General features: G+C 44.1%; 1 protein-coding gene across 2 annotated transcripts; it reads left to right on the forward strand.

Annotated features, from left to right (window-relative positions):
• Positions 1–684: 684 nt before the first annotated feature.
• Positions 685–9,970, forward strand: bcorl1 (BCL6 corepressor-like 1). 2 transcript variants are annotated; one of them, XM_010784565.1, is made up of 6 exons: positions 685–761; positions 3,447–3,529; positions 3,626–6,211; positions 6,492–6,624; positions 6,930–7,385; positions 9,836–9,970. In XM_010784565.1, exons 1-6 carry the CDS (start codon positions 743–745, stop codon positions 9,880–9,882), a joined length of 3,324 nt encoding a protein of 1,107 aa, XP_010782867.1. In that variant the 5' UTR covers positions 685–742; the 3' UTR covers positions 9,883–9,970. The 2 variants fall into 2 exon arrangements, with proteins under 2 accessions (XP_010782867.1, XP_010782868.1); XM_010784566.1 differs by having other exon boundaries at positions 6,495–6,624.
• The last annotated feature ends 1,118 nt before the right edge of the window (positions 9,971–11,088 follow it).

Genomic DNA, 11,088 nt, shown 5'->3' on the forward strand with positions numbered 1-11,088 from the left:
CAAGTCTCATGTAGTTATGGGTTTTGACATCCTACTCAGTAGAATCAGTAGAAGAGGCTTTACTGCTCCCCCATCTTCTCCAGGCTGCATCTCGCTGCAGCTTACAGCATGCAACTGGAGAGCCTCCAGCACCCGGAGTCTTGCTTCCTCGTGTTCATTCCCCTGCAACAGAAACCAAACCTCTCCCACTCTTTTTTTGTATTTGAGCAATTCCGTTCAGCAACCATCACCCTCTGCTGTGACTCTGTTAATTGACCTGCCTACCAATGAAACGCAAACACCCGAGCAGTAACACTCGGAGTCTGCTTTCGTTACCAGAAATACAGTTTATTACTTCGTTACCCCGAGAAGCCACTTCAGTTTTAGCGCACCGTTACACTCTTTGGTCGCGATCCCCCATTCCCCTTGAGCAGGCAGAAGCTCGCATTGCATGCCGGTACCTGCAGTCCTCACCCCTCCCAGCCTCTCCAGCGTCTAATCCTGGGCGTGGATAGCCCAGCACTACATCTCCCATGCTATCACCGAGCACCCTCCTGCCCCTCTCTCTCTCCCACCAGACTGGAGATACGAACGGACTGTCTTGACTACCCCCCCCCCCTTCCCTCTCCTTCCTCCTCCTCTCTCCTCCCGCCCCCCCGGACTTTGAGAACCGAAAACCGTCGAGATTAGTGAGCAGCCGCGGACGGCAGAGGCGATAGGCTGGACCCGGCCGTATCCGAGTGGTGCCCGTAGCGTCGTCCACATGCCATCTGCACGAGCGGGTTGGTAACTGTTTGTGTCATTAGACATCTTTTATCTCGCCCGCTGATTAGCTCGGGAATTATTCAATATTTCGGACAGAGAGAGTCTTACAGGGGGGGAAGGAGAGGAGAGGCTCGGTGGGTCGGGGGGCTCGGTGAATGCTTTTCAACGCCGAAGTGGTTCCGTCTGTCCACCGAAAGGGCCGATATAGGAGAGACTGGAGCACTTCACATTAGGTCGGCCGGGGATAAATAACAGTAGCCTGCCTCAACATGTAAGCCGACGGAGTGAGAGAAGACTCCGCTGCGCAGGGAGCTTGAAACATACCCGTGGTGGTCAGTGGAGTTAAATATACTATTTGCCCTCATTTTCGGTGACCACTCCAGCAGAACGATCCTGTACAATAAGTTGTGTTACCCCTGTGTTTTTGTTGTCCAGTTGGCTACTTTGTTTCTTCCTATTTGCGTGTTACTCAGTGCAGGGAATTGATTATTTGTTTGTTAAGACTGTTACTTTGTCGCTGATGAAACAGCGTGATGGTGGTCAGGAGTTTTGTTTGTTTGGCTCTGCCTTGTGTTTTCTGTGTGGCTTTGCATTGATGTTGACTTACCTTATCGGACGGAGATGTGACACATTGCCACATTGTGTTGCTCCGAAGCAGCTGCCACTCGATGTGTGGAGAAACCTCTCCTGGCTGTCACTTACTATAATATGCCCAAAACATCTATCTTTTATTTCCAAACAGTATCATCCATGTTGTCTGCGTTATTTAGGGTAGTGTTTTAGAGGAAGTCAGGCTCCATGTGCAGTTTATTCTCGTATTTGTTAGCGGATGCAGCGATGATCACCTGAGAGCCGGTTGCCATTCTCTCATTGTAGTCCCTCTCGCCATCTCCAGTGACAGAGAGCGACCCGGAGCTCTCCAGAGTTTTTTCGTGCTGATATTTACAACGGAGGATAGCAAAGTGTTACGCCACAACATGCATTGTGCACTTCCCCCCCCACACATGACATCGGGGCGTGTGTCTTTTGTGTCACGGGGCTATAGAGGGATCTGCCCGGGCTGAAGTGAGCTACAACAGAACCGTTTGGTCCGGGCTGTTTTTCTCAGATGAAATGTCAGGCTTGACTTTGTTATGTCGGAGCGGTGTTGCCCACGGCGCGTGTGCCGGACTACTGCATACATTTTAGTGGCCTACATCAGAGTTGATGAATGTAAATGTTGTGGCGGAGTAGACCGCGTATGATCGCAGCACAAAGACAAACTAGCTGTAAGCAACTGTTGTGCGGTAATGAATGCAGAGCCTCCTTGCACTGAGTGGTATCTGCATCGCTGGATCCCTTTCAGTCCGTGCTCGCAGATTCCAGCAGAGATTGGTGTGTCAGTCATTATGTGCATCATAGTCGTTATGTTTCACTGACTCCCGGATGAAACATTTTCCATTCCCCCAAAGCTTTGAGATACATTTTTGCCTGTAGTCCCTTTTTGTAGTCGTCTAATTTACTTGCAGATGCGCTCGCCTGCGCTCACCTCTACCTACATAGGGGCTCTGCTAGCGTGTGTATGAGAGTAGCCTACAGTATATCCCATTTTCCCAGATGATATCAGGATAGATAAAATGTTTTTGTATTGTTATTCACCAGCTTACCTGGTTAGAGTTCGTTGGAAAATAAATTATGTTGTGAGCATTAGGGAAGCAGTAGGTGAAACTTCATGTCTGATTGTTGATCACCCGGCCTGACCCCCATATTCAAGCTGAATTCAACACAGGAACAAAAATCCAGTGATGGATAAGAAACACAACTTTTTCTCCATTGTCAAATTTTAAGTCTGTCGCTCACTATTAAAAGATAATTTTAACAGAACTGCACTCGATTGCTTCACATACTGAGTGGGCCTATAAAGGGCCAGAGGGCACAAATTGGACTCTCCTCTTTTGACTGTCATAGGGCTTAATCAAACTAACGATGATTATTTTGTTCTTTCCGGATGCTTTAATCTTGTTTTTTTTCTGATAGTCTTTTCTAGTATTGATTTTTATATATAATGTTACTCTCTCCTAAAACAACACAAGGTACTCATAGGCTGCAGTAAGATGCATCCACTATATTGTGGTAGAAAGGTTTGAAGTGATGTAGACAGCCCACATCATCTTCAGTGTGAATGAAATAGCTTAAACAAACAGCAAACCTTTGAGAGTTAAAGTTACCCTACAACATGCAGTGGAAAACACATGCAGATGGGGAGTGTGAAAGAGGTGATTTATTTGGGAATGTTGGACTTTTACGTGTCAGTGCCCGGCTCCTAATCTGTCTCTGTTTCAACTGATGCATTAGTTCTCATTTCACTTACTGATCAGACTATTTTTAGTCAAGATAATTCACACTCCAGATCGATCAAGTCTGACAAATTGTTAGTATTGTCTGGAACGAACAAATATATTGTTCAGTTTATCACGCTTCTCTTTGCTACCATAAATGTTTTTTATGCCCTGAGGAAATTGTAACATATCTTGCCTGGAAGCCTGTCGTAAAGAAGGGAACTTTTTTATTGCTTCCTTTTAGTTACTCTGAAACATTGAATGTTGCATAGAGTAGGCCGTGTTCATTCATGAAGGATCGAATGAAATAATTTTCTGTAATTGTTATGAAAACGACACCAACGTGTATCACACTAAGTGTTCTTCTTTTTGTGTATTCTGCAGCTTATCACTCTATTTCAAGAAAAACTCACCTGACTGACTCCGCTACCCCTGAGGCATGTTGTGTTAAAGAAACACCTATGCAGGTAATCTTTTTTTCATTACAGTAAGATTACTAGATTAGAGTATTATTTTCTCTTATCTAATCAATATTGGCCTCATGATCTTCTCTTATTACTCAGGTGGATCCTACACTAATGAATGTAGGGGATGGAGGCACGGTGAGCAGAGAGATCAGTGCTCCTAATAAAGCGTCTGCTAGTATGGTGGGAAATCCCCCCCAGACGCTACCCCCTGAGTTCAGAGGAGATGTTACCCTCAGTCAGCAAAACAAGACGACTCCAACAACAGACTGTAAGACAGCGAAAACCTGCCTGGACACTAGCAATTACAACCACAGCCCTGAGCTTTCTCTGCCTCAACAGCCCAACAATGCACCAACGTCCGGCTCTGAGAAGAAAGCAGACAAAAGGGCAGAGGCTCCTAAACTCAAGGCTGATGGTGCTGGGGTCTTCCCCTCTCCTCATAGGTTAAGTGGCGTGAAACTCGTCCGGGAGGACTCACTCAACCCCTGTCACAGCAATGTGACATCCAGTAAGAAATCTCACCCGCAAACACAATCTGTTCAAAGTGTTCCCCCTGGGTTTCAGTGCTCCACCATGTTTAAACAGGTCCAGCCTGTTGCCTTCCTTCCCTCGACTAATTTTCCCTCCCCACTTTGTAAAATTACTCTTCCACCAGCATTGGGTCAGATAGCAGCATTGAGAGAAGCCACATCAAACCAGTTTCAGAAAGAAATTCAGCCTCAAAGCTCAGGTGTTGCAGGGACACCTCTCATGCGGACCTATCCCTTTCTGTTCTCGGTGGGCCGGACTCCAGCTGCAGAGAAAAAAGTCGGAACATTGTCATCCAAACTTAAATCTAACCATTCATCCACTAAAAACGCCAAATCTGTGGGAGAGCATAAGTCTTTGGCCTCAGTGGTGGCCTCACCAGCTATTGCCCTACCCTTGCAGCACCCGTCATTAACTCCTGCAGCACCCACCCTCTACACACTGTCTCCCACTGCTGCCATTTGCTGTGGCTCTGCACTGGCCAGCATCACCTCTCAGAGCCGACTGCTGAACCATGTGGAGAAAGGCAACAGCATAGACAAGACTACCATGGGCTCTCTTAAAACGACGCCTCCCTCAGCTTCGGAGGACCACACAGCTTGTTCTGTTGAACCAAGGGATGTACCTCTTGATCTATCTGCTAAATCAAAACGTCCAAAATGCATAAATGACCCTCCAGTCACTATGATTGAGCCTCATAATAATGAATCAAATCAGAGAGATTTTCTAAACTCAAATAGGACTCATTCTACAAATTATAACTCAGCTGTGCAATACCCTATCTTACCCAACACCCACAGAAATGGATCTCATCAAAAGCAAATAAGTAGGCCTCCGAATCACCAGGTCCCAGAACCCAAACCAGCCTGGAGTAAAGGATCTTCACAAGACTCCATAAAAAACATCCCCGGGACTTATGTAGGTGTGGCCAGCCCCATACTGGCTTCTACTCTACGGGGCAAAGACGGAAAGGGGGCTTTTGCTGATGAATTTCCATCTTTTGCAAAGCAGGAGTTTATATCTATAATTGACCAAGGAGAGCATCTGGCCTCAGTAGGAAAGAAGCCATCCTGTATGATGAAGGGCAACCAACATGCGCACAGCACCAAGCATGTTAAAAACACCAGCACAGCCATAACTAAGAACTGTCCCTCTAAAGGAGCCCTCACCACTGCTCTGTCCAGCTCTACCAGTGCTCAGACTCCTCAGAAAGCTGGCAAATCAGCGGTGCCATTCTCCAACACTGTCGTCAGCCCGGCTTGGCCGCAGCCAACTCCTCTTCCACACCAACCCTCGTCTGCTCAGAGAAAGATCACACAAGGATCTCCGAAAACAAAAGGCACCACAGCTTCGGAAAGATCCAAATTTCAGAACGCCCATCACAGCCCGTCCAAACCTGAGGATGATAAGTGGGAGAGAATGAAGTCTCCCCTGTCTAACCTCGTGTCCATCGTAAAGCAGCAAACTCTCGAAACGACGGCACCAACAGGTGAGGGTGTTACTCAACTCTCACCTGTTGCATCAAGAAAGGCTGATGTTTTGAATCCACTCTCTGGGAGCCATGACACCCAATCTAAACACACTTTTGAATACCCACCATACTGGTCTGCTGAAGAGTGGACTGGTGTGCCATCTCAAGGGGATTCAACTCAAGCTATAAAGAGACACGAGAAGGCAAATGCCACAGAGTGTTTGGACAATAATACTGAGTTAAACAGCAGCAAAGGAGAACATGTAGGACTGCAAGCGAAGCAAAGCCCCTCAAAGCCTGCTGGCAAGTCTCATCTCTTTGGGAGCAAAGCATCAACAAATGGGAACAGGATGGAGAGCAAACTGGCCCAGGTGTTAGAGGGGGAAATGTTGAAGAGAGAAAGTGGGGCGTCGGACAGTCCTCCCAGAGCAAAATTGGAGGGCATGGTTGCATCCATTCTTACAGGCCAGTGTGCGGCGGGAGGCGACAAGTTTGAGAAGAAAACAAACGGAACCAAAGAGGAGTCGCCAACCAAAGCAAAATCTTCTGCGGCCAAACAAAAGAAAACCAGTCCTAAGAAGCCAGAAAAAGAGAAGGCGGCAACGGACTCATCAAAAAAGGCTGCAGCAAAGAAAAAACAAGACGCAAAAATCACTCCATCCAAAGTGTCTTGTCAAAAAAAGGTAAATTATCTCTATCTTTTTAATGTCTAAAATGTATTTTGATTATTTCTTTATATCTCCCTTTGATTGAGTTTTAGGTAGACATTTTAGGTAGCAATCATGTTAATCTCGCCAAGATCTCATCTATTCATTTTGAGATACAGAGCTGCCTTTCTATGACTAATGATTTAACTCCAAAGGGTTTATTGTGAGTGTGTTGCAAAGCTTTCTGTCACCATGAAAGCTTTGTGATCAATAGCATCCAATACAGCGTGCTCACTTTGTCCCCTGTGTATTCCAGCAGAAGAAACAATGTGCACCTGCGCTGGAGCAGAGTCTTTCGGCGGGGACACTTTCTCCACCGAGTAAAGAGCCGACTCTGAGGGTCAATATCAGTCCCAACAAGGCCGATCCACCAGCACGCAACAAACCAGGTTCCATCTTTTGTTTCTTATAATTATGTGACATGAACAGCCCTGAAACGTTATTGCATTGTGGACTCATTGCTGATAAATGTCACATTTATAATGATGCTTCAGTTGAATCCCACATTTGGCATTTCATTAAGCTTAAAAGTAGATCTCATAGTTCTCGCTCTGGAAATAAATAGCCTGCAGTCAGCCTCAGAAGCAGACAGAAATTGTCGCACATATTGTCTGGATGGTGTTTTTTGATGTGTCAGTCATACTTCTATGCATAGACATAGTGAATGTATAACAATTCAATTTGATTAAATCAGTTGCAGATAGCGGCGGTGGTGTTCAGAGTGTGGAGACTCCGGTGTCTCTCAATCGCTCGGCTGTATCCGGTAAAGAGTCCGACTCTACTGGAAGCTCCTTCACAAGACTGAGGAGAGGACGACGGCGAGCTGATGAGGCTCGACTCGACCTCTGGGGCTTTGCTACGCCTTCCCCTCCCCCCCCACAAATGCCTCCTCCCCCGAGTTCCCCGTCACCACCTGTGACTCCCGTGCAACCCGCCCGCCGTCCGAGAGGAAGGCCCCGCTCCAACCCCCTGCCCGAGAGAGTGTGTCAGAGCAAGGGGAAGATGGCCAGTGCAGAGTGTGACACGCCTGCTTCTAAGAAACGCCGGCGATGTCGTAGCAAAAAGTATCAGACTGGGGATTACATCACTGACAAAGACAAGCTGGAAGACGGAGAGCACCTCGAGGAATCTGACAGCGGGTTCCCAGCAGGTACGCACTTTCTCTCCGGAGAGTAGTCGTTTTTAATTAACTGTTTCCAGCACAAGTGTTAATCACAAGTGCAGCTGTGAGTGACAGATGTGATCAAAATAATTTATAAAGTTTGGAGGACTCTGTAAAAGTGCAACTATGCAATTCAGGGCTGAAGAGAAAAATACAGCTGGCAGAAATGTATCTATTCTCGATACTTGATTAATCATTTATATAATTGGTTAAACAAAAATGCTTTTCTCTCTTTGCACTGTTGTTCAGGTAAACATGTAAAGACGTCTATTCAGAGCACCTAAATTAGAAAGGGGCCTTTTGAAATATTGTTTGACACTTTAAAGACCAAATCACTAATCGATTGATTGTTGTAACAATATAATACAAATCAAGGCAGATAAATGATATTCCAAATGTTATGGTTAACGGCAGCTCATAGTGAGTTGCTGACCGTGACAAAACATCTGGTTGTGCTGGCCTCTAATGGGTTTTTGTCATTGTTTCTGACTTTATTCATAATATTATTTTATCTGATGCTATGAATTAGGGATGGGAACGATTAATCGAATATTCAAAATTATTCAGGTGTTCGAATATGAGAATATGAGTTATGAATATCTTTTTTTTTTGGTTTTGGGAGGGGTGCCTAAGTTGATTACATTTTATCAAATGGAATAATTCAATGTATACGACAGTGCCATAGCTAAATGTGTTAGGTCTAAACGTGTGTTTTGCTCCGCTCACCGGTCCCTCACAGCGGGCAGAGCTGCAGGTGCTGATCTCTCCCTCGCGTCCGGTTATACTTCACTCGCGTTTATGTCCAAATCCATCAGATCTAGCTAGTTCTAGCTAATGATATGGCTGCTGCCCCTCCCTACACGCAGATCACGCAGACTCAAACCTCATCTTATGCCCAAATTCCAGCTTCTCTACAGCTGGCCTGATTGTGAATAGCCTCCGCACCCGCCTCTCCCCTGAGTATACATGCTCATATTCTTAAACAAGAATGAGTATTGAATAGCTGCATTCTGTGCATAGGCCCTGTTATAGGTTGTTGATCTCTGTTGTAATAGGGTTACGTTACCCTAACCGGTTATGTTGTTTGTGTATGATCCCTCTTTAAATTAATATATATTTTTTTTTTTTGGAAAACATATTTCCCATATTTCTTTTTTTTTATAGGATATGTACATTTCGGTTAATCGGTTACCGTTTTTTTGGGGGTCGAATATTCGAATATAGATTTGCTTTCAAATTCCCATCCCTACTATGAATCTGTACTGATGGTGGCAGCTCTGTTCTTGTCTGTGAAACAGATTTCTGTCTGCAGTTTCTCTTTAGAAATGTCAGTAAAATACAATTTTTAATATTTTTTGTAGATTCTCTTTTCAAGCATTTTTAATATTAAATAACATTATGGCCAGCTGACAAATTTAAAAATCTTGGATGCTCGTAACTTCCAAAAAAATTGGTAAATATCATCACAAAAACATTCATGCCTTTGTTTTTACCCTCAAAACCTTATCTAAATCTATTGTTTTTATCAGCTTCTGATCAACAAAGGGGGACAAAGATGGCAAGACCAGGAAGGAATTAAAGATAATACATTTAGAACTGAGGTTTCTATAATCCAAATTATTATAAAATTAAAAAGTGTTAAATAGACAATTAGAAATAGAAAATTAATTTGTAAAAGGCTGTCAAATAGAAACCTTCTAAAGTCTGTGTAAATATTAAAAATGTTCGGCTTATTTGAATCCAATAAACTAGAATTAAAACGGTTGGTTCAAAAGCAGATGTCCTTGTAGGTTTCTTCAGGGGCGGATCTACGGGGGGGCAAGGGGCAGCTTCCCCTCCACTGTCCTTACCCCCCCAGCTGCCCCCCTAACTTTTGTGTCCCTAAAACTGTACTTGTAGAAACAAACCTACACTATGTCCACAAGCTTCTCAAGCAACGAAACAAGCAGTTAATTAATTAAAAGTGAATCATTTTAAATATCATCTTACTTTAGGCCCGTTAAAAACGCAGCTACGACCCTGCATTAAACTGCGGAGCGGCGTTCACAGAGACAGCGGCTCACACACGGCTGCAGAGAGGGAGTGAGCTGTCCCCGCACCTGAAGGTGGATCATCTTCCCCTGGGAGCATTTTCCCTTCCACTAGTTTTGTTTTTACTAAAGACGAGAGCTTCAAACAAAATCTAAATAAAACGCTGCTGTTTGAATCGATAGCGTTTAACAGACGGTCGCTGTTTGGGACGGCAGCAATGAGGCGAGATAAATTAAACCAGGATACATCCTTTACCGTCAAACTGGATCTGAACACAGCTGCCTGTGCGTTTGATCAATACTTTCTGATGTTATATTTATTATATGCTACTTATCAGCTACATGGCCCTAACGTGTAAAGTTATACACGCATTTGTACCAGTGCTTTTCACAAGTGGGCTCTTGCAGGCCAGAGTAGCTGGAGTGAGTCAACATCAACAAAAAGACATATCTGAGAAGAGATCAGGACGAACAGAAAGAGGAAAAGAGAGTACACTGAAGAGACCAGGAGGAAGAGGAGGAGATGAAGAGACCAGGAGGGTCAGAGCAGGAGGAAGAGGAGGAGATGAAGAGACCAGGAGGGTCAGAGCAGGAGGAAGAGGAGGAGATGAAGACATTAGTGAAGAAGAAGAAATGTATGTGAGGAATAAAGATGAAGTGTCAGGAAGAGGGACAGAGGCAGGGATCAGGAGGCAGAGGAGACTCCAGCTGGACCACATGGTATGTTCTTATTCTCCTTTCATACATATTCCATTACAGCAGCACAATCTAGCAGCTCTTAGTATTGACACATGTTGAAATGTGTTGCTGCACAGGTCACCTTTAGCTCTCTGAAGAGATGGGTGATGTCATTTATGTACTTAATTATAACAAAATACTTTTACTGTACTTACAGTAAGCAGAATTCTAAATCATGAGTATTGTTTGCTGTTTTATACTATAGTTTAGTTTGTTATACGTTGGATCATATCCGAAGTTGTTTTGAGTTTTAGTTTGTGATGTTGTTATGTGTTGATATATTCAGGAGTTGTACCAGTGTAGAACCTTTTTATGATTAGTACAAGTAGGTTAAATTTCTAATAAAGATTACGACGTGACCAGGTATGAGGGGGGCGGAATTACGTTAAGTAATCTTATCTGGTCGTCGTGTGGTGATTCTTAGTTGTGGTTCCTGGACGTCATTAGCAATCGACAGTTTACCGTTAATGTCTTTTTTGAGAAAAGGCCCTGTTAGTCGGCAATATGGATGGTTTCAATTTGTGCCGTCGTTGTCTATCTTAGTTGTGTAGCTCCGATGAATTGGACGATTGTGGGTGGGACATTGTGCTCGCTCAGTCATAGCTATGGAAAGAGTCCTTTCTTTGTGTGTATGCCGACTCTATGTACGTATTGTTCTGGTGTAAGGAAGCTCCTACGAAATGTTATTGGTTTATCAACGTTTTGTGTCGAAGCGATCTCTTAGGTTTTATTCTTATAGTTTTGTCTATGTTTTGTATGTTACTTTTTTGTTTCCCTTGTGTGTTGTGTTGTGTTTTGTTTTGTTGTGTGGTGGTGATTATTATAGAAAATCCTTTCGTAGTTGTTTCTGACATTTATACTGTCTACGGGTTCGATTTGGGTTTTTGTAGTCTGTTTTGTTGCTGCTAACAGAATCATATTAT

The sequence above is a fragment of the Notothenia coriiceps genome, unplaced genomic scaffold (genome assembly GCF_000735185.1).
Source record: "Notothenia coriiceps isolate Sejong01 unplaced genomic scaffold, NC01 NC01_scaffold00026422, whole genome shotgun sequence".
NCBI lineage: Eukaryota > Metazoa > Chordata > Actinopteri > Perciformes > Nototheniidae > Notothenia > Notothenia coriiceps.

Coding starts and splice junctions, on each gene's coding strand:
- bcorl1 (XM_010784565.1), top strand. Junction 3,530..3,625: donor TTAAAGAAACACCTATGCAG/GTAATCTTTTTT, acceptor CTTATTACTCAG/GTGGATCCTACACTAATGAA. Junction 7,386..9,835: donor TGACAGCGGGTTCCCAGCAG/GTACGCACTTTC, acceptor GGGCTCTTGCAG/GCCAGAGTAGCTGGAGTGAG.